This window comes from Zalophus californianus, chromosome 1 (assembly GCF_009762305.2).
Source record: "Zalophus californianus isolate mZalCal1 chromosome 1, mZalCal1.pri.v2, whole genome shotgun sequence".
Taxonomy (NCBI): domain Eukaryota; kingdom Metazoa; phylum Chordata; class Mammalia; order Carnivora; family Otariidae; genus Zalophus; species Zalophus californianus.
In genome coordinates, this window is record NC_045595.1 from 216,033,249 (window position 1) to 216,056,177 (window position 22,929).

General features: G+C 44.9%; 1 protein-coding gene across 1 annotated transcript in view; it reads right to left on the reverse strand.

The window, feature by feature from the left end:
• The window catches only part of LOC113917679 (aryl hydrocarbon receptor-like), a 59,169-nt gene extending 37,007 nt beyond the window's left edge, over nucleotides 1–22,162 (reverse strand). The window contains exons 1-5 of the mRNA XM_027585587.2: nucleotides 22,040–22,162; nucleotides 21,540–21,751; nucleotides 9,988–10,175; nucleotides 5,605–5,673; nucleotides 5,153–5,274 (exon numbers count right to left, since the gene is read on the reverse strand). Of these exons, the coding sequence (XP_027441388.1) occupies nucleotides 5,153–5,274; nucleotides 5,605–5,673; nucleotides 9,988–10,175; nucleotides 21,540–21,751; nucleotides 22,040–22,162 (714 nt within the window). The remainder of the gene's footprint in view (nucleotides 1–5,152; nucleotides 5,275–5,604; nucleotides 5,674–9,987; nucleotides 10,176–21,539; nucleotides 21,752–22,039) is intronic.
• Between the last annotated feature and the right edge of the window lie 767 nt (nucleotides 22,163–22,929).

The window sequence follows — 22,929 nt, forward strand, 5'->3', positions numbered from 1 at the left end:
TTCAAAGAAGAAATAATACCTATTCTACTGAAGCTGTTTCAAAAAATAGAAACAGAAGGAAAACTTCCAAACTCATTCTATGAGGCAAGCATTACCTTAATCCCCAAACCAGGCAAAGACCCCATCAAAAAGGAGAATTTCAGACCGATGTCCCTGATGAATATGGATTCCAAAATCCTCAACAAAATCCTAGCTAATAGGATCCAACAATACATTAAAAGGATCATCCACCACGACCAAGTGGGATTTATCCCCGGAATGCAAGGGTGGTTCAACATTTGCAAATCAATCAATGTGACAGAACACATTAAGAAGATGGGAGAGGGCGCCTGGGTGGCTCAGTTGGTTAAGCGACTGCCTTCAGCTCAGGTCATGAACCTGGAGTCCCGGGATCGAGTCCCGCATCGGGCTCCCTGCTCGGCGGGGAGTCTGCTTCTCCCTCTGACCCTCCCCCTGCTCATGTGCTCTCTCTCTCTCTCTCATTCTCGCTCTCTCAAATAAATAAATAAATAAAATCTTTAAAAAAAAAAAGATGGGAGAGAAGAATCATATGGTCCTCTCAATTGATGCAGAAAAAGCATTTGACAAAATACAACATCCTTTCCTGATTAAAACTCTTCAGAGTACAGGGATAGAGGGAACATTCCTCAAGTTCATAAAATCCATCTATGAAAGGTCCACAGCGAATATCATCCTCAATGGGGAAAAGCTGAGAGCCTTTCCCTTAAGATCAGGAACACGTCAAGGATGCCCACTCTTGCCACTATTGTTCAACATAGTACTAGAAGTCCTAGTAACAGCAATCAGACAACAAAAAGAAATAAAACGTATTCAAATTGGCAAAGAAGAAGTCAAACTTTCTCTTTTCACAGATGACATGATACTTTATGTGGAAAACCCAAAAGACTCCACCCCCAAATTACTAGAACTCATACAGCAATTCAGTAATGTGGCAGGATACAAAATCAATGTGCAGAAATCAGTTGCTTTCTTGTACACTAACAATGCAACTGTAGAAAGAGAAATTAGAGAAACAATTCCATTTACAATAGCACCAAAAACCATTAAGATACCTCGGAATAAATCTAACCAAAGAGGTAAAGAATCTATACTCTAGGAACTACAGAACACTCATGAAAGAAATTGAAGAAGACACAAAAAGATGGAAAAACATTCCATGCTCATGGATCAGAAGAATAAACATTGTTAAAATGTCTATGCTACCCAGATCAATCTATACCTTCAATGCTATCCCAATCAAAATTCCAATGACATTTTTAAAAGTGCTGGAGCAAACAATCCTAAAATTTGTATGGAACCAGAAAAGACCCCGAATCGCCAAGGAAATGTTGAAAAAGAAAAACAAAGCGGGGGGCATCACGTTGCCCGATTTCAAGCTATATTACAAAGCTGTGATTACCCAGACAGCATGGTACTGGCACAAAACATAGATCAATGGAACAGAATAGAAAACCGAGATATGCACCCTCAACTCTATGGTCAAATCATCTTCGACAAAGCAGGAAAAAATATGCAATGGAAAAAAGACAGTCTCTTCAATAAATGGTGCTGGGAAAATTGGACAGTCACATACAGAAGAATGAAACTCGACCATTCTCTAACACCATACACAAAGATAAACCCAAAATGGATGAAAGACCTCTATGTGAGACAGGAATCCATCAAAATCCTAGAGAACATAGGCAGTAAACTCTTTGACATCGGCCACAGCAACATTTTTCAAGATACATCTCCAAAGGCTAGTGAAACAAAAGCAAAAATGAACTTTTGGGACTTCATCAAAATAAAAAGCTTCTGCACAGCAAAGGAAACAGTCAACAAAACGAGGCAACCCACAGAATGGGAGAAGATATTTGCAAATGACACTACAGATAAAGGGCTGGTATCCAAGATCTGTAAAGAACTTCTCAAACTCAACACCCAAAAAACAAATAATCAAGTCAAAAAATGGACAGAAGACATGAAAAGACACTTCTCTGAAGAAGACATATAAATGGCTAACAGACACATGAAAAAATGTTCATCATCATTAGACATCAGGGAAATTCAAATCAAAACCACACTGAGATACCACCTTACACCAATTAGAATGGCAAAATTGGACAGGGAAAGAAACAACCAATGTTGGAGAGGTTGTGGAGAAAGGGGAACCCTCTTACACTTTTGGTGGGAATGCAAGTTGGTACAGCCACTTGGGAAAACATTGTGGAGGTGCCTCAAAAAATTAAAACTAGAGCTACCCTATGGCCCAGCAATTGCACTCCTGGGTATTCACCCCAAAGACACAGATGTAGTGAAAAGAAGGGCCATATGCACCCCAGGGTTCATAGCAGCAATGTCCGCAATAGCCAAACTGTGGAAAGAGCCGAGATGCCCTTCAACAGATGAATGGATAAAGAAGATGTGGTCCATATATACAATGGAATATTACTCAGCCATCAGAAAGGATGAATACTCAACTTTTACATCAACAGGGGTGGGACTGGAGGAGATTGTGCTAAGTGAAATAAGTGAAGCAGAGAAAGTCAATTATCATATGGTTTCACTTATTTGTACAACATAAGGAATAGCATGGAGGACATTAGGAGAAGGAAAGGAAAAATGAAGAGGGGGGGAATCGGAGGGAGAGATGAACCATGAGAGGCTATGGACTCTGAGAAACAAACAGGGTTTTAGAGGGGAGTGGGGAGGGGGAATTGGTTAGCCCGGTGATGGGTATTAAGGAGGGCACATACTGCATGGAGCACTGGATGTTATATGAAAACAATGGATTGTGGATCACCACATCAAAAACTAATGATGTATTGTATGGTGAATAATATAACATAATAAAATTTAAAAAATAAAAAATAAAAAATAATTAGTATTCCCTTAAAAAAAAATAAAATGGAGTAGGGGGGCCAGAGGTCGGAGCTCTCACACCCTGCTACTCATCATCAACTGCAGACTCCAACAGGAAGAGACAAGTCTATACCACTTTAGCTACTTTACTATTTCAGCAGGAAAAAGAAGCTCTTCTCATCCCCCTAGCAATAGCCCAGCCAATGAGAGGCTGTCACAGCCCAGCCAATGAGAGGCCATCAAAGCCCAGCCAATGAGACAGTCACAGCTCAACCAATGAGAAGCCATTACACTGCTCCCAGTTTACTCCAATGGACTTTTTGTTGATAAGAGCCCTCCCAACTCCCCCTTTCCTCTATAAGAGAGCATTCTTATTGTTTGTTCTCTGGACTTGCCTATGGTTTTGCCCTAGTGTGCTTGTCTCAAATTTTAATTCTCTGCTATTTCCAAACAGACTTGCTTTTGTTGGTAAAATAACTGACAGGTTTATTTTTAAGGTTAATAGTTCTTTATCAATTGAAAGAAGTTTATTTTTTTCCTTAGCAACTAAAATTAATTTTTACAGATATCCATTTAAAATGCAACTAAACATAAAGTTGTGAGAGTTAGCTTTACGTGTCAATTTGGCTAGGCTGTGGTGAGAGATTTGTTCAAATACTAGTCTAGATGTTTCTCTGAAGGCATTTATTTTTAAATATTTTTTAAAAACAATTTTCTTTATTTATTTTAGAGAGAGAGAGCATGAGTGAGCAGGGGGAGGAGCAGAGGCGGAGAGAGAGGGAGAGAGACTCTGAAGCAGACTCTACACTCAGCATGGAGCTTGAAGCAGGGCTTGATCTCATGACCACGAGATCATGATGAGCTGAAACCGAGTTGGAGGCTTCACCAACTCAGCCACCCAGGCACCCCAAAGCCATTTATTTTTAAAGGTGAATAACATCTAAATCAGTGGACTTTGAGTAAAGCAGATTACTTTCCATAACATGGGTGGGCTACATCCAATCAGTTGAAGGACTTAAGAGAAAAAAAACCCTGAGGATCCCCCAGGGAGAAATAATTTTGCGTTCAGTCTTTGGACTCAAGACTGCAACATCAATTTTTTCCTGAGTATACAGGCTTCTAGCCTGCCCTACAGGTTTCATATTTGTCAGGCCCCACAATCACATGAGCCAATTCCTTAAAATCTCTCTCTCTCTACACACACACACACACACACACACACACACACACACACACACACACAACCTACTGGGTTTATTTCTCTGGAGAACACTGACTAATTCAGAATTTTGATCATTTTTAGCTAAACAAACATTTGAAATTATAAGAGATGCTTTGTGTTAAAATTTCTATCTTAAGGATAAAAGTACAAAACAGTTCAAACTCACTAAAAAGTAAAGAGATCAAACTAACCAACAGTCATGTATCTAGATTTAACATACGCTAATATTTGTAGCGGCTCTCTTGAAGTCTAAAAAAAGATCTGAAGCATTAAAAATGTAGTTCTTTCAGCTTGAGGGTGGGGGGAGACAACAGACTAACTTTTAAGTTACTCTGAGAAAAGTCTAATGATTTATCTCAACAGGTAAATGAACGCTTACTATACAAATAAAAGATGCAACAATCTTTCATGCCATCCCCTCTTTCCTGAAGAAGAGATCCACCAGCTTCTATGGCCAATCACCCAGTGGTTATGCATGTTCTTCCTGGACTGTCGGTGGAACCCAGAACCTGGATTCCTTGCTAAGGTACCAGCAATATATTATATTTAAATAGAAAATTCCAGAGAAAGAAAGTTTTTAAATGCTCAAAAGTAGTAACAATGAAATATGGTATGCTAATATTGCTAATATTTCCATATACAGAAAATATATTTTTCCTTTGTACATTTGTTTCACTTCTTGGGTTTGATGGCTTATAGTATGATTTGCATATACACCCTTCCCCTTGAGTCTCACAACCCTGAGGCAGCTAGGGGAAATCAACCTCACTCTTGTGGGGAGAGGTGGCTGCTACTTGACTAGCAGGTGGCCATCAGGGACTGACATTCAGGGTTTCTGACTCTTCCCATGTGTGACTCTCACCCCCATGGCACTATGGTTACAGAATTGTCCAAAAAAATGGGGAAAATAGATATAGGATACTCTACTCAACCAGAAACTTGACATGATAATTAAAGATAAATTCAACAAGAGTTGAAACAAAATGTTTTCTGGAAAACTCTGAGGTCTGATTCTGTTATAATCATAACCACTGACAGGGAATAGAGATGGAAAACATCATACAGTACCTGAAGAAGCAAGTCCCCTTCAGGAAACAGTTGTAGATTGACCTGTGGAGAGGTATGCTCACTTCCTCCTGGATTCACGGGTGGGTCAGCTGGGCAGTCTTCAATGCTGTCCCTTAGGGTGGCTGAGGAGGAGAAAGCATTATTGAAAACAAATGTTTAACGATCCTCTTTGGCATAGCTCTTGTTTACGGAAACCATTTTACGGCCACAAAATTTCCCATTAAGTGATCTGGTCTCAATTCCTGGAAAGAAACCCAGGGGCTACTGGAGCTGCTCATGCTTGTTCAAGCTAACATCAATGACAGAGTAGCTGTGAGAAGCCAAGTCTGCTTGAAATCAGAGGAGAACCATTTGTACATAGAGGTCTGGGAGTCATTTTACTTCTTAGTAAGCCTAAAACAAACACCCTTTTTTGTTATTGCAGAACTCTGTGGAAACCAGGGCAATCTTACCTCTGTGCTGTGGCTCAGGACCACCAGAGTGGCCCTGGGTAGGCTGGTTCTGGGGATGTGGCTGGTTGTCTGTGGAGGATAAAGGTATGGGAAAGGGGCTGGTGTGAGGAAGGAATTCAACCCAAGAGCAGCCCCACACTGAGTTATCCTACAAACAAGACATTCTTCTCTGCAGAGCAAGGCATTTGGGCCAGGCCCAGGCTAGCAGGGATCCAGAATGCCCACACACCTCTAGTTCTGCACCACCCACAGATACGCTCCACATCTTCTCAGGTTTGCACCTCCCTGCACGTTGAGGGCGAACGTGCTTGTCCACCAGGTAGAGCAGCCCCAGCCAGGACATCCCCCGAGTTCCCAGAGGAGTGTGAGCAGTGGGTTCTCATTCAGCCAGTGGTCTCTTTGGGACATGTGGCCATGTGCTTCTCCCCCATGTCTCCAGCAGAATCTCTCATCTGCTTACTCTGCAGTGGGCCCCAGCCTAAGACCCAAGTGATGGGCCACCCAGTCTCCTCTAGCTCAAGTTTGTGGCTTCAAACTACCTCATTTCACACGGCAAAAGAGGCTCTGCCCAGTGCTGTGGGAGCAGGTTCATCCCTGGCTCTCTCCTACTGCCATGCCACCTTTGGAACCCTTCACTTCTCTGAGCCTCACTTTGCTATCTGCATGGGGGATAAATGACAATGCCTCACAGACTCAGATGAGATACCTGGGCAAAAAGCCTGGCTCACAGAGGATGCTCAATAGACAGCAGTTCTTTCTTATGGAGAATAAATTACATAATATGAAAATTATATAATGTTGAGTCACAGAGAAAGAAAGAAAGGAAAGGGAAGCAGGGTAGCCAGATTTGAGGAGCATACAGTGGATGAATATGGGCTAACAGTTTAGTTATGAAACTTTTGAAACATGGCACCTGTCCTGTTGACTGTGGAAGTGGGCGGGGGCAGAGAAATGCTCCCCAGAAGCAGTTGGACATATCTACGCCGTTTACCAACCTTCCAGTGGATGCATAGGGAAATGGCATGAAGGTAGCCAAGAAGGGTTGGGACTGAAAGCACATGGTCAGAAGAAACAAAATCAGAATGTGCTGAAGGATGTGCTCAGAGTTAAGCATATTGATCCAAAGCCCATTTGGACCAACTTTAGACTTTGAGGTCAACTATACCTCTTTTGGCCCAGTGATTTCTTAACAGTATCTCAGAAGAGGCAAAGGTCCAGGTGGTAGAGCTCCCCTTGCGCTGGGACGGGGGTGCAACAGGAACATGCAGGAGGCTTTGTTCACACACACCCTTTTCCCAGGAGCCTCTGTTTGCATGTCCAGCTCCCAGATACTTTGGGGAAGGTGGTGGTAGGAGGAGTGATAATGGGCAGTGTAATGGGGGGGTGTGGTTAGTGGGTGGAGGAAAATCTCACCCCCACCCCATCAGAGCAGATGGCTCCTCTGCAGCCCCCTGGTCTCTACAGAGCCTCTCTTGGCATCACTGCAGCTCCCTGGTGAGACTAGTGCTTTTCTAACTGCAGAACACTGAGGTCCAGGCCTTGGTGGCCACCCGGCCTTCTGCCTGGTGAACATTCTCTGGAAGAGCAAGCACCCTCAGGGTTGGGGCAGGTGAACTCTCTGGGACATGTCCCTACTGGGTTTGGACAGGCAGTCACTCCATAAAGGGGCTGCAGACTTGTCCCTGACTAAGACAGGTGGTAAGAGTTACAGGGACAGACTGGACACGTTCATCTCATTGCCTTGAGCTTAAAAAAACCATTATGGGTCTTGTTGGTTCTTAACCTCTAGTTGAGGTTAAGAAACATTTTCCAAAAAAAAGTGTGGATTTCTACTTAAATCTTTAATTTTAACTTTAGCCAGTCATTTAAAAAAATATGTCCTTGTTTAGAACATGGAGATTTCTGGAGAAAGGGTGGAAGCTGGTCTTCAGCTGCCCTCTCCCCTGGGGATGTGTGCAGGCAACTGTCTCCCCCTCAGTTCACCTGGGGCGGGTGCTGTGGGCTCCTAGGAGTAGAGGCAGCTGCCTGACTGTGTTTCACACCACACTGGGCGCCTGCCACCCAATGTGCCTGCATGGAGCCCACCTGACCCCCGACCAACACAGAGGACAGAATGTAACCCAGGGTAGCCATCAGCTGCTGGCCTTGGGACAAGCGGTTGCGCCCACCCATGCAGCCCTTTGCCTTGTTGTCTGCCTGTTGGACTCCCTGCCTTGCCTGGTGCAGCCTCTGAAAGGCAGATGGGGGTTAAATAGGTGCCAAGTCCTCAGGCTTTGGTCTCCCTCCTCCATTGACTGGACACTAAATGATAAAGACAAACTGGCACCTGCTCTTTCAGGCACCTTGGAAGGAAAATAAAGAGGGTCACAGAGTCACACACTTCGAAGCTAGATGGCCGGAGCTGCCGAAGGTGTCATGAAGGGGCCAAGGGTTAGCTCAGAGGGGGAGGAGAGCGGGGCAGGGGACAAAATGGGAGGGCAGGGCCACGAGAGCTCCAGAGTTGGGGGCAGGGGAGGAAGACCCGACCGAGCCTTAAGAAGCAGGCTTTAAAGTCCATCCACAGTGGGGAAGGAAGGCCCCAGCCCCCGTCCCAGGCCATGTCAGGAGGAAGCTGGGCCCTTGGATTCCGTGGTTTGGGGAGGCTACGATCCTATGGACACAGCAGCGCGTCTTGAACAAAGCCTTCGGGGTGGGTGCTGTGGCCCAGCCTTCTGCCTTCTTGAGGGTCCAGCAGGAGTGGGGACCGTTTTCCCCAGGCTGGCTCTTGAGGTGGCTGTGTCCGTCACCCAGACTCTCCCTACTCCTGTCTATACAAGAAACAGCGTTGGAAGTCATTCATCCGTTCGGAGCAGAGACCCAGAGGAGGAGTGTACGGAAGTAACGGGAGCGACAGGACAGAAACCCACAGCTCGGAGCTTGGGCGGCTGAGGGTCAAGTGTTTCCATGTGAAAGCAGGTCACAACGCACGAAGGCACACGTGTGCCTCTTTCCTTTGGGCCACGCTGGGGAGAAATCAGACCTCGGGCAGAGGGTCTGAGGTCTCCACCACCGTCAGTGGCCTGCAGCACAGCTGAGTGGGTGAGGACAAGCCCCCGTGCTCATTGGCCCGAACCAGGCCAGCGGTTTTTTCTCTGGAGGAGAAAAGGCCCTGGCCCAGCCCTGGGCAGGCCACCTGGAGGCAGATGGCAGAAGCAAGCAAAGGAGCCATTCAGGGCCTTCGAGTGCTGAGAGGGCTGCAAAGGGCCCCTGCCTCCTTCCTCCGAAGGATTCCAGCCCCCATGGGATTCATGTAGCCTAAAATGAACCATTTTAAACTGAGCAGTTCAGTGGCATTGAGCACATTCACAATGTGGTATGACTGCCACCTCTCTCTGGGTCCAAAATACTGTCAATACCCCCAAAAGAAAATGTTGTACATGTTCAACAGTCCTCCCCAACCCTCTGACCCAGCTCCTGGCCACCACCTCAGATGTGCTTGACCACCGTGTGGACAGGCCACAGCACTGTTGTACCTGACTACAAAGCTATGGCTTCTTTGCAGTTATCACTGCGTTTTGGGCAATTTCCTAATTCCCAGGGTATTTTCAAGGTTGACTGGACCCATCCGATTTTTGAGTTTCTTTTCTGAGCTGCTATGACAATTTGTAACATGTTGTTCAGGCCCAAAGCGTTCCTCTGTCCGTCTCACTGCACTGCAGCTTATCAGTTATGGGGGATACGGCCTCCTCCTCCAGGGGAAACAGGAGGCCAAAAGCTCACCTGTGCTCAGGTGCATCGCCCAAGTTACTGAGTACAAGTTCCACTTGCAGGAATGGGTTAGAACCATCTTTCAGCAATGACACAGTGAATCATTAGCAGGAAGGACACAGAAGAGCAGACTGTGCCTATCACATGGTAAAGAAGTTTAGAAGAATAAGGGCTCCAGAAGATGATAAGAAATATCCCAGTTCATGTCTTAGTTTTAGAAAAATGAGTGCTTTGTTCTGAGCCAAAGCTCTGCAAGGTGGAGGGACACTTGGTTTATCACAAGAAATGACAAAGCAATGGAAGGAAAGAAGTCAGGTCATCAGCTAGGGACTTCTGCACATGCTAATCTATGAGCCTCATGTGAAACATAGCCAGGCTGGGACCCGTGCCCATCTCCTTCCATGGAGAGCCTGAGAGATGGTGCAGGGCCCAGGGTTTGTACATCACGTTGGGTATGAACTGATGCACCCGTGTTCTGGTTCCCCTCCTGCACCTGTACTGAGCATAGTGCCTTCTTCCTCTGCCCAAGACCCACATACTGTAATGCAGCTTTTGCCTGGACAGCAGGTAAACTCCAAGTGCATGTATGCACAGCCGCCTCTCATAGCTTGTTTTGGAACCATAGCTGCCACTTACCTGCGAAGTAGCTCTTCACCTTTAGATAGCCCACACTCAGCCTGAGGATGGAGAGTTTGTCAAGGCGGGCCCGCACATCCTCGGGGAAGGGCAGCAAGTTGGTCAGTTTGCTCAGCTCTTGATTCAGGCGGTCCCGGTGCCGTTTAGAAGGGCTGGACTTGGCTCCCTCTGGAGGCTGTGGTTTAGGACTTGACGGAGAGAGAGAAGCAATTATTCTCTACCTTCCTCTTCACTTTCACTTCACTTGTAACTCCCGTGGGTCCCCAATGCCGTGCCAGACACTATTCGGCCTCAATTCCTGGTGTTTGGAGACAGAAACGCTTGTTGTACAGTTTCACGTTCTGCCCAACCATGAAGCCGCACTGGGGTTCTGCCCTCATTACCCTCCTGGCCAGTGGGCCCTGGGTAGAGATGAGGCCACTTCATACTGTGCACATGTTAGATCTGGTGGTCCTGAAAGCACCAGGGCCTGGAGGCTGGCCATCCCCTCCCACTCTCTGGTAGCCTGACATATTTGCATCCATACGTACTTTTTAAATTAAGAAATCTCCATACCACAATTAACACCAAAAAGGCTGAAATTCCATTTAGGAAATTATAGTTCATTAAGAATTGAACCCCCCCCCACACACACAAACATACATTAACATACTTCTGTATATATGCTCTCCTTCTTTCTCTGCACACGCACACCCACACACACCCCAGACCAAGGTACATCATAATTACATTGCTAAAAACCAAAGATGGAGACAGCCAGAGAAAAGACCCATTTCATACAGGTGAATAAAAAGAATGAATGCCAACTTCTCATCAGAAAAAATGCAAGCCAAAGCACAATGGCACGACATCTTTAAGGTATCAAAAGAAAGAAGCTGTTAATCCAGAATTCCATATCTGGAGAAGAGATTCTTCAAACATGAGGGCAAAGGAGGCGGAGCAAGATGGTGGAAGAATAGGAGACCTAAATTTCCTCTGGTCCTAGGAATTCAGCTCGCTGGTTATGAAACCATTCAGAACACCTACAAACTCAACAGGAGATCAAGGAAAGGAATAGCAGCAACTCTCTGAACAGAAAAGCGACCACTTTCTGGAAGGTGGAACTTGCAGAGAAGTGAATCTGAGGCGATATACGGGAAGACAGACGGGGGCGGAGGGAGCCTCCGTCAGCCACTACCAGCAAGTGATAGAGCGGGGGAGCACAAAATTGGACTTTTTTCTTTTAAAGATTTTATTTATTTATTTGAGAGAGAGAAAGAGAGAGAGCGAGCACATGAGAGGGGGGAGGGTCAGAGGGAGAAGCAGACTCCCTGCTGAGCAGGGAGCCCGATGTGGGACTCGATCCTGAAACTCCAGGATCATGACCTGAGCCGAAGGCAGTCGCTTAACCAACTGAGCCACCCAGGTGCCCCCAAAATTGGAACTTCTTTAGAAGTCTGCTCCACTGGCTAAGCAGGGGGTGGATCCCTCACTGGGACAGTGTGGTCTCAGGACCCTCGGGGTCACAGAAAGACCAGGTGTGCCTGAATGCGGCAGAGCTCCCAGGTATAGTGGGGAAGCCAGCTGCAAAGACAGAGCCGAGGAGTGGGCTCTCAGCTCGGGGTTGCCATAAACCGTGATCTGTGGCACAGTCGGACCACTGCTCTTCTACCAGGGACCCAACAAGTGGCAGATGCGGCGAGACTCCCCTTCCTCCCCCGGGAGGAGCGGCGCGGGAGCGCACTCCAAGAATCTGCTAGGATTGAAGACTCCAAACGGGGTCATGTGTCAGAGATAGAAATGCTCAGTCACAGGCTCGGTGAGCACGGAGTGCGGCCTGAGGCCAGGGAGACGGGAGTATTGACTGCTTTTCTCTGAGCGCTCACTGAGGAGTGGGGCCCGAGTTCTCAGCTCCTTCAGGACCAGCGATTGGGAGACCTCCATTTTCACTCTCATCCTCCAAAAGTGTACGGAAAGCTTTCAGGGAACAGAAGCTACTGAGCAAACCCAAGCAGATTACTTAGCCCGGACTGGCAAGTGCGGGGCAATTCCGCCTCCAGCAAAGACATTTGGGAACCACGGCAACAGGCCCCTCCCCCAGATCAGCAAGAACATCCAGTCAAGACCCAGTGTACTGATTAATGAGAATGGCAAAACCCCAGCGCTAGGGGAATACAGCACATAGAATTCATGGCTTTTTTTTACCATGATGCTTTAGTCTTTCAAAGTTAATTTTTTAAATTTTATTTTTTTTCTATTTTTAGTTGAATTTTTCTTTTTTTTAACCTAAATCTTATCAATTTCTTTTTAAAAATCTTTTTTAATTTTTCATTTTTACAGTCATATTCTATCTCTTCATTGTAGTTAACCTTATTTTTTGTATATATATGTAAGTTTTTCTTTCTTTAAAATTTTGGGATACAGTTTCTTCTAAGAGACCAAAATATACCCTAAATCTAGTGTATGATATTGTCCTAGTCTCCCGCCTGATCACATTCTCTTTTCAACCAACTTCTTATCAATTCCTTATTTATTTATTTATTTTTTTAAGATTTTATTTATTTATTTGACAGAGACACAGCGAGAGAGGGAACACAAGCAGGGGGAGTAGGAGAGGGAGAAGCAGGCTTCCTGTAGAGCAGGGAGCCCGATGCGGGGCTTGATGCCAGGACCCCGGGATCATGACTGAGCCGAAGGCAGATGCTTAATGCCTGAGCCACCCAGGCACCCCATCAATTCCTTTTTTAAAATCTTTTTAAAATTTTCATCTTTACAGTCATATTCCATCCCTTGATCATATTTACCCTTATTTTTGTATATATACATATATATATTTTTTCTTTCTTTAAAATTTTGGGAGGCAATTTCTTCTAACAGACCAAAATACACACAAAATCTAGTGTGTGGCTCTGTTATTTTCACCAGCCTGACCATACTCTTCCCCCCCCCCCCTTCCTTCCCCCCTGGTTTTGGGTGTCTTCTGATTTGTTCAGTGTATATTTTTCTGGGATCATTGTTACCCTTTTAGAATTTTTTTAGCATTTTTTTCTCTCATTCTTCTATTCTCCTCTGGACAAAATGACAAGACAGAAAAACTCACCTCAAAAAAAAGAACAAGAGGCAGTACTGACTTCCAGGGACCTAATCAATACAGACATTAGTAAGATGTCGGAACTAGAGTTCAGAATTATGATTATAAAGATAGTAGCTGGGCTTGAAAAAAGCATAGAAGATACTAGAGAATCCCTTTCTGGAGAAATAAAAGAACTAAAATCTAACCAAGTCGAAATCAAAAAGGCTATTAATGAGGTGCAATAAAAAATGGAGGCTCTAACTGCTAGGATGAATGAGGCAGAAGAGTGAATTAGTGATATAGAAGAACAAATGATGGAGAATAAAGAAGCTGAGAAAAAGATAAACAGCTACTGGATCACGAGGAGAGAATTCGAGAGATAAGTGATACCATAAAGTGAAACAACATTAGAATAATTGGGATCCAAGTGGAAGAAGAAAGAAGGGCAGAAGGTATATTGGAGCAAATTATAACAGAGAACTTCCCTAATGTGGGGAAGGAAACAGGCATCAAAATCCAGGAGGCACAGAGAACCCCTCTCAAAATCAATAAAAATAGGTCAACACCCCAACATCTAATAGTAAAACTCACAAGTCTCAGAGACAAAGAGAAAATCCCGGAAGCAGCTCAGGACAAGAGGTCTGTAACCTACAATGGTAGAAACGTTAGATTGGCCGCAGACCTATCCACAGAGACCTGGCAGGCCAGAAAGGACTGGCATGATATATTCAGAGCACTAAATGAGCAAATATGCAGCCAAGACTACTATATCCAGCTAGGCTGTCATTGAAAACAGAAGGAGAGATAAAAAAACTTCCAGGACAAAAAAAAAAACTAAAAGAATTTGTGAACACCAAACCAGCCCTACAAGAAATATTGAAAGGGGTCCTCTAAGCAAAGAGAGAGCCTAAAAGCAGCATAGACCAGAAAGGAACAGAGACAATATACAGTAACAGTCACCTCACAGGCAATACAGTGGCACTAAATTCATATCTTTCAATAGTTATCCTGATGTAAATGGGCTAAATGCCCCAATCAAAAGACACAGGCTATCAGATGGGATAAAAAAAACAAGACCCATCGATATGCTGTCTGCAAGAGACTCATTTTACACCCAAAGACATCTCCAGGTTTAAAGTGAGAGGGTGGAAAACAATTTACCATGGTAATGGACACCAAAAGAAAGCTGGGTTGGGAATCCTTATATCAGACAAATGAGATTTTAAACCAAAGACTATAATAAGAGATGAGGAAGGACACTACATCATACTTAAAGGGTCTATCCAATAAGAAGATCTAACAATTTTAAATTCTATGCCAACATGGGAGCAGCCAATTACATAAGCCAATTAATAACAAAATCAAAGAAACACATCGACAAAAATACAATAATAGTAGGGGACTTTAACACCCCCCTCACTGAAATGGACAGATCAACAGGGAAATAAAGGCTTTAAATGACACACTGCACCAAATGGACTTCACAGATATATTCAGAACATTCTATCCCAAAGCAACAGAATACACATTCTTCTCTAGTGCCCATGGACCATTCTCCAGAATAGATCACATCCTGGGTCACAAATCAGGTCTCAACTGGTACCAAAAGATTGGGATCATTCCCTGCGTATTTTCAGACCACAATGCTTTGAAACTAGAACTCAATCACAAGAAGAAAGTCAGAACTCAAATACATGGAGGCTAAAGAGCATCCTACTAAAGAATGAATGGGTCAACCAGGAAATTAAAGAAGAATTAAAAAATTCATGGAAACAAATGAAAATGAAAACACTACAGTTCAAACTCTTTGGGATGCAGCTAAGAGGGAAGTATATAGTGATACAAGCCTTTCTCAAGAAACGAGAGAGGTCTCAAATACAGAACATAACCCTACACCTAAAGGAGCTGGAGAAAGAACAGCAAATAAAGCCTAACCCCAGCAAGAGAAGAGAAATAATCAAGAGCAAAGCAGAAATCAATGAAATAGAAACCAAAAGAAGAGTAGAACAGATCAACGAAACCAGGAGCTGGTTCTTTGAAAGAATAAAAAGATTGATAAACCGAATCTCTAGGGGAATGTTGAAAAAGAAAAGCAAAGCTGGCGGCATCACAATTCCGGACTTCCAGCTCTATTACAAAGCTGTAATCATCAAAACAGTATGGTACTGGCACAAAAACAGACACAGATCAATGGAACAGAATCGAGAGCCCAGAAATGGACCCTCAACTCTATGGTCAATCTTTGACAAAGCAGGAAAGAATGTCCAGTGGAAAAAAGTCTCTTCAACAAACGGTGTTGGGAAAATTGGACAGCCACATGCAGAAGAATGAAACTGGACCATTTTCTTACATCACACTCAAAAATAGACTCAAAATGGATGAAAGACCTCAATGTGAGACAGGAATCCATCAAAATCCTTGAGGAGAACACAGGCAGCAACCTCTTCGACCTCAGCTGCAGCAACTTCTTCCTAGAAACATCACCGAAGGCAAGGGAAGCAGGGGCAAAAATGAACTATGGGGACTTCATCAAGATAACAAGCTTTTGCCCAGCAAAGGAAACAGTCAACAAAATCAAAAGACAACTGACAGAATGGGAAAAGATATTTGCAAATGACACATCAGATTTCGGCATCAGGGAAATCCAAATCAAAAGCTCAATGAGATACCATCTCACACCAGTCGGAATGGCTAAAATTAACAAGGCACGAAATGACAGATGTTGGAGAGGCTGTGGAGAAAAGGGAACCCTCCTACACTGTTGGTGGGAATGCAAGCTGGTGCAGCCACTCTGGAAAACAGTATGAAGATTCCTCAAAAAATTGAAAATAGAGCTACCCTACAACCCAGCAATTGCACTACTGGGTATTTACCCAAAGATACAAATGTAGTGATCCGAAGGGGCACATGCACCCCAATGTTTATAGCAGCAATGTCCACAATAGCCAAACTATATAAAGAGCCTAGGTGTCCATCAAAAGATGAATGGATAAAGAAGATGTGGTATATATACACAATGGAATATTATGCAGCCATCAAAAAATGAAATCTTGCCATTTGCAATGACGTGGATGGAACTAGAGGCTATTATGCTAAGCAAAATAGGTCAATCAGAGAAATATAATTATCATATAATCTCACTGATACATGGAATTTGAGAAACAAGACGGAGGATCATAGGGGAAGGGAGGGAAAAGTGAAAAAGATGAAACCAGAGAGGGAAACTGGCGCGAGCCAAGCTACTCATGCTGTTTGACAAAGTCCAAGTATGAGGGACAATCCTGAAAAATCAGGAGACTCCACAGCTGGCTTTTGCTACTTCCTTTCGTTTTATTTGCGGCAATCTTTATAATCAATTCTGGGGTTTCATGATAAAATGATTTATAAATTTAGTTATGCCTATGCAAGCAATCATAATGAAACTGATTCCAAAAAGGCCCACGAAGGGCCAAGAAGTAAAAAACCCAATGTCCTCCGATCTGTAAGGGAGCTGTTGGATCCAGGCCCAGTAAAAATTCCTATTGATGAGATTCCTCAGGCACCTCTGAAACATTAGGATTCTAGCAAAGAGAAATCTCATGACTTTCCACAGCACAGGAACCTCCCTATGTTGTATACAAAATAGGAGGCCACCTTTGGTATGCCCCTCGAGGCAAGCCCCTGGTGTAGGATAACTTCCTTGCCCCTACCCCTCCCATTCCCTATACTGGAGTTGATAATGAGGACATAAACAAATGGTATAAGATTAAAGGAAAAAAGGGTGCAGGCATCATCTGACAGCCTCTGGGAAAGGAGTGATCCTCCGTGGTGTCTATGGAGCAAGGACAGGAGACATATAGAAATGGAATAAGTACTTTGATAAGATAGGGTGCACCCATTGTAAGCTGCCTTTGGAGAAAGTAGATAACCTTCATAGGTCACACTGTTTTCTAAATCCGAAATGATTGCGATAAAATGTAAAAAAGATCACATGGAAGAATGGAAAAACAAGGAAACACCCTAATGAATAAAGAAGGTCCCTCCGAGGCTACGGGGAGGGAGATGCTTGCAACCTGATCCTGTGTCCATGTCTCCTCACTCCCCGAGGCAGTCCTTTCCTTCAAGGACCCTTCCCCCGCTGGAGCTGGACTCCGGCAGGAGACAAACCATGAGAGACTCTTAGTCTCAGGAAAGAAACTGAGGGTTGGTGCAGTGGAGGGTGGTGGGAGGGATGGGGTGGCTGCGTGATGGGACATTGGGGAGGGTATGTGCTATGGTGAGCGCTGTGAATTATGTAAGACTGTTGAATCATAGACCTGTACCCCTGAAACAAATAATACATTAAAAAAAAATTAACACATACACACAAACATAAAAATGAGGGCAAAGTAAAGACATTTTCAAACAAACGAAAACTCAAAGAATGTGGCTCCCGAAGATCTGAGCTACAAAAATATTAAAGAAGTTTCTTCGAGCGGAAGAAAAATGATACTAGATAGAAATATGGATCTCCATGAATGAATGAACAATAGACACTAAAAACTTAATGATTTTAATTTATTTAAATGATAATTGCATAAATAAAAATAGCAGTGTTACCTCATGGGGTTCGCAACATAGATAGAAGTAAAATTTGTGAAAACAACAGCACAAAGGATGGGAAGGGCAGGTGAATTATATTGTTGTGAGGTGGTTAAGTTTTCCATGAAATAGTTTAATATTTGAAAGTAGATAGTAATAAGTTAAGATGTGCATTGTAAGCCTTATGGCAACCACTGAAAAAATAAAACAAGTATAGCTAATAAGCCACAAAAGGAGATACATGAAATACTAAAAAAGAATTAAATCCAATGGAAGGAAGGAAAAGAGGAAAAATAACAACAGATGGAACAAAAAGAAAACAGCAAGATGGCAGACTTAAACTCAACCATACTGATAATTACAAAAACGTAAACAAGCAGAGCCTATCAGACTGGCCCAAAAAACAAAACCTGAATATATGGTGTCTGGAAGAAACACAATTTAAAGGTAAAGACACAGATAGTTTAAAGTAAAAGGGTTGAAAAAGACACACTATGTACACATTAGACATAAGAAAGCTGGAGGGGCTGAGTGGTTATATTATCAGACAGAGAAGACTCAAAGATATAGAGAGATATTTTCATAATATCAAAGATGTTAAAAAATATTAACTATCATATGCATTTAATAACAGAGTTTCAAAATATGTTGAAGCAAGAACTGACATAATTGCAAGGAGAAATAGACAAATCCAGAACTAGAGTTGGGGACCTCTGCACTGTTCTCTCAGTAACTAATAGGACAGATTGTTAGAAAATTTTTAAGTATGTACAAGACATGAACCCTATCCTCTAACTTGGGTTTTATAAATGATTGACATTTATAAAACACTATACCCAACAATTGCAGAATAACGATTCTTTTCATGCAGATGTAGAAATTCACCAAGGGAGACCATATGCTGGGCCATAAAATAACTCAATACATTTAAATAGATTGAAATCATACAGAGTACATTCTCAGACCACAATGATATTTAGGAATCAGTAACAACAAAAAAAAAAGATATCTGAAAAATCCTCAAATATGTGAAAATTAACACATTTTAAAATAATTCATGGACCAAAGAAGAAATCACAAGGGAAATAAAATATCTAAATGGTAATGAAGGACAAAATGCCAAAATTTGTGGGGTACAGAAAGGATTGTGTAGAGGGAAGATTATAACCTTATGTAAGTAAAGGAGAAAATTTTACAGTAAGTGATCTGAGTTTCCTCCTTAAGAAGATAGAAACACAGGAGTAAGCTAAGCCCAAAGCATGTAGAAGGAGGGAAATAATCAAGTGAAAGCAGAACAATGAAACAGAAAATGGAGGAAATAAATGAAACCCAAAACTGAAAATATCAATGAAATTGATAGTCATCTAGCCAGAGTAATCCATTCCCCTCAAAAAGAAAATGCAAATTACCAACAGCAAGGAAAGAAGGGAGATAGTTATATAGACCCTACAGAGGCATTAAAAGGGGAAAATCTTTATGATCCTGCAGTATGCCAAGACTTCTTAGATGGGTCACAGAAGCACTAGCCATAACAAAAAAGATTGATAAACTGGACTTCAACAAAATTAAGAAACCGAAAAGGCAAGTCACAGAATGGGAAAAAATATCTGCAGTACATGTAGCTGAAAATGGAATTGTATCCAGAACACATGAAGGACTTTTACTAACCAATTAGAATGGGTAAATAATTTGAATAGATACTTCACTAAAGAAAATATAATAATGGCCAAAAAGCATATGAGATCACAGGAACCATAAATCATCAGAAAATGCAAATTAAAATAAATTACTTGTACACATATATTAAAATGGTTAAAATTCAAGAGTGACAACAAGTGTTGGAGGGGATTTGGAGTAACTGGAACCCTCAGTCACTGGAAAACTTTCAGTTTCTTAAAATGTTAAACATGACCTAGCAATTCCATTCCTAGGTACTTACTGGAATGAAATGAAAACATGTCTGCAAAGGACTATTTATAGCACTTTATTCGTAATGGCCCAAACTGGGGGGGACCAGCCAGCCAGGTGAGTGAGGAGGGGGCTCAATAACTCAGCACCCCCCTCCCAAGGCTTCTTGGAGCCTGCTCACAAGGTGACCCTGTCCCACAAGGTCTGCCCTGGTCTTCTCTAGCAGGATCCCAGCCTCTTTCAACAAGCCACAGGGAGGGGCCCGGTCTAAGTGAGGCGGCAGGTAAGGTGGGTAGCCGCCTCACCACCCACCCAGCCTGGGTGTCTCAGCCCTAAGAGGGGATGGTAACAGAAATCTCTACCTCCTAGGTTGCCTGAGGATCAGTGAAAACACATAGATGCCATGGTGTAGAACCTTGTGCCAGCTTTGTGTAGTTTGCTAACGATGTCAGTCTCTGTGTCCCCGTCACTGTACTATGTAGAAATGTGGACAATTTCATTTTACATTTGTAAAAATTAGGGCGCTGCAGGATGTAACTAACTTCAAAGGACTTTGGGTGGATTCATTTGTCAAATCTTCATAAACTGCTTTGAAACAGAGCCTTAAGGTTTGTAGAGCAGAGTGATGCCACCGACACTTGGATTTGAATCAGCAGAACAAGACTGGCAAATTGGTATATGTTGGTGTTCTCACTTAAAATAAAATGTATAGTATATGTAAGACTCTTAGAGACCCCCACCCCATTTTAAACATCTTTTTCAATTAACCAATGATGACTGGTTTCACTGCCCTGTAAAAATAACTTCTGATGAGCTTAGTTCTGGGATACCTATGTATCCCTACTGAGAAGTGTCATGGTTTTTATGTATTATTGTGGTAAAATACACACACAATAAATTTTACCATTTTAACCATTTTTAAAGTGTACCATTCAGTGGCATTAAGTACACTCAGGATGTTGTATAAGCATCATCACTATCTGGTTCCAGAACTTTTTCATCACCCCAAGGGAAACCCCTAACCCATTAGCAGTCACTCCCCCCCTCTCTCTCTCCCTTGCCACTACGGACCTACTTTCTGGGTTACCTATTCTGGACATTTCATATAAATGGTATCATGGGCTATTTGCCCTTTTGCGCATTCATGATGGCTTCCATCATGGTATTTTATGTATTTTTAAATGACATGGAATTATAATTGATTTTTCGAGAGGTTTTGGAAATTTCTCACAAACCCGCCCCCATGCGCCGGGAACCCTGCGCCCCTGGGGGTTGTGCCGCCAGGCTCCCGGGTCTCCGCGTCCCTGGGGAAGCGCTCTGAAGACCGGTTGACGCCAACCTGGGTCTGCGGGGGGGGTGGGGCGTGGGGGGATGGGAGCGTCTCCGCCGCCCTTGCTGCCAGGTGTCCTGCAGCCCCCGGGCCCCTCCCCAGCCGCTCCCGGCCACGCAAAGACCCTTAGATATCTGGCCCAAGGACTCTGCCCAAGGAGCGTCCTCTCTACAGGACTTCTGATTTGTTGTCCTCAGGAACGTCGGCTGAGCCCGAGGGGACACACAGATCTCTTGCGCCAGGTCTTAGGAACGTGGAAGGGGCCCTGCCCGGGATCAGAAGGGTCAGGGGCGGCCTGCGGGTCCTTAACCCCGCGGGGCCTCGGCATCCCGTCTGTAAATGGGGGTGAGGGACCACGCAAGGTCTTTCCCTTCCAGCACCCCTCTGTGACTCGAGACCCCTACCCCGGCCCGCGTGTGCTCCCTGATCCCGGGACTGTGGACCCGGGAGACCCCCGCGCGCCCTTCTCAGACAGCCATTGCCATTAGCATCCCGCTCCCCCAGGCCTGAGCAAGGCCCCCAGAGAGATTTCCGGGGTGGGACCGGGGAATCTTGGCATTGCATTCCATCCTCCCCAGGCCGGTACCCTCGGCGTTGGATTCCGCGGAGCTCCGGCGGCGGGAAGGGCTTGGGTGCCGCGGACACGGGACTCCCACCCCACACCCGCGGCCCCGCGCAGCCCGCGCCCCTGCACCCCAGTACCTCCTTCGCACCGGCTTTTTCCTCTTCTTCACCGCATACCTGCCCGCGGTGGACAGCATGGTGCCCGTCCGCGGCCGCACAAAGGGGCGCGGGCCCAGGGCGTAGCCGCCCAGTGCCTGGGAAGGGGCGCCCCCGCCCGGGGGGCTGCCTGCCGGTTCGGCTCGCCACACCCGGACAGGTCGGTCCCGACCGGTTTCTCCAGAACCCGAGCGCTAGGGGCGGGGGTGGGGGCGAGGGGCGTCCGCCTCACAGCACGAGGCCCGCGGCGCACGATTAGCCAATTTTCCTCCGGGGGTTCTGTGTGCAGACAAACGCCCGTTTCCTCATCTGCAGGTGTGTGCGATACACGCAGGTGGCGAGTCAGCGCGACACAGCCCAAGTGGAAAGCGCTCGTGTCCGCGAACGAGCCCCCGGGAGGAGTCGGGAGAAGTCCTCGTCCCCACGAGCCGCGCTTCCCCTCCGCGGGTCCTTTGCGAAATAAAGCCGGACCCCAAACGGACTCCCTCGACGCGCGGCGTCAGCGCCCGGGAACGCGCTCTCTGGAAAGGGAGGTCTCCAAGGAGAGACACGTTGCAGGGGCGCAAACTCGGGGACCGAAGAGCCCCTTGCAACCTGCGGTCCATGCAGACAGAGGGACCCGCCCGCCGGGCCGCCGGGACCCCATGCTGCGACCAGAGGAGCCTGCCCGAATGGTCTATTCCAGATCATCGGTGGCCACTGGCTGACATTAGACCCCTGAAGCCAAGGCCTCTGTGGGTGAGTATGTCTGTGCCCTGAAGCCTTTATACTTCATCCTATTGGCTGCGTGTGTGCGTGTGTGTGTGTGTGTGTGTGTGTGTGTGTGTGTGTCTGTCTGTGTGAGATGCTTCCGATGTTTTTGTGGGCCAGGTATTATGCAAGTAATGGAAATGCCTCCCGGCTTCCTGCGCTCAGGGGTGACAGGTGAGATGTTCTCCCGGGAAGCTCCCAGGGCTGAGCTTCCTTGATGTTTAGGTCATCCCAGGGCCCCTGTTTTAGGACCTTCAACTACTCACTTTGGCATAGGGATGAGAACAAGAAGTGCTTTTATTTTCTTTAACTGACCATAAAATGGAAAATAATAAAGGACACTTTTAAAAAGTAATAAAATACATTAGTGACTCTAGAGTCTTCAGAAAGCATAATAGGCATCTCAGTATTTTCATAGCAGCATCAGACTCCTACTTTGCTTTTTATCAAGTTGATTAGAGTACTGGAGGCATGCCCGAGTCCAGCTCCAGCGGGGGAAGGGTCCTTGAAGGAAAGGACAGCAAAGGCGAGTGGGGAGACACAGACACAGGATCAGGTTGCAAGCATCTCCCTCCCGATAGCCTTGGAGGGACTCTCTTTATTCATTAGTGTTTTCTTGTTT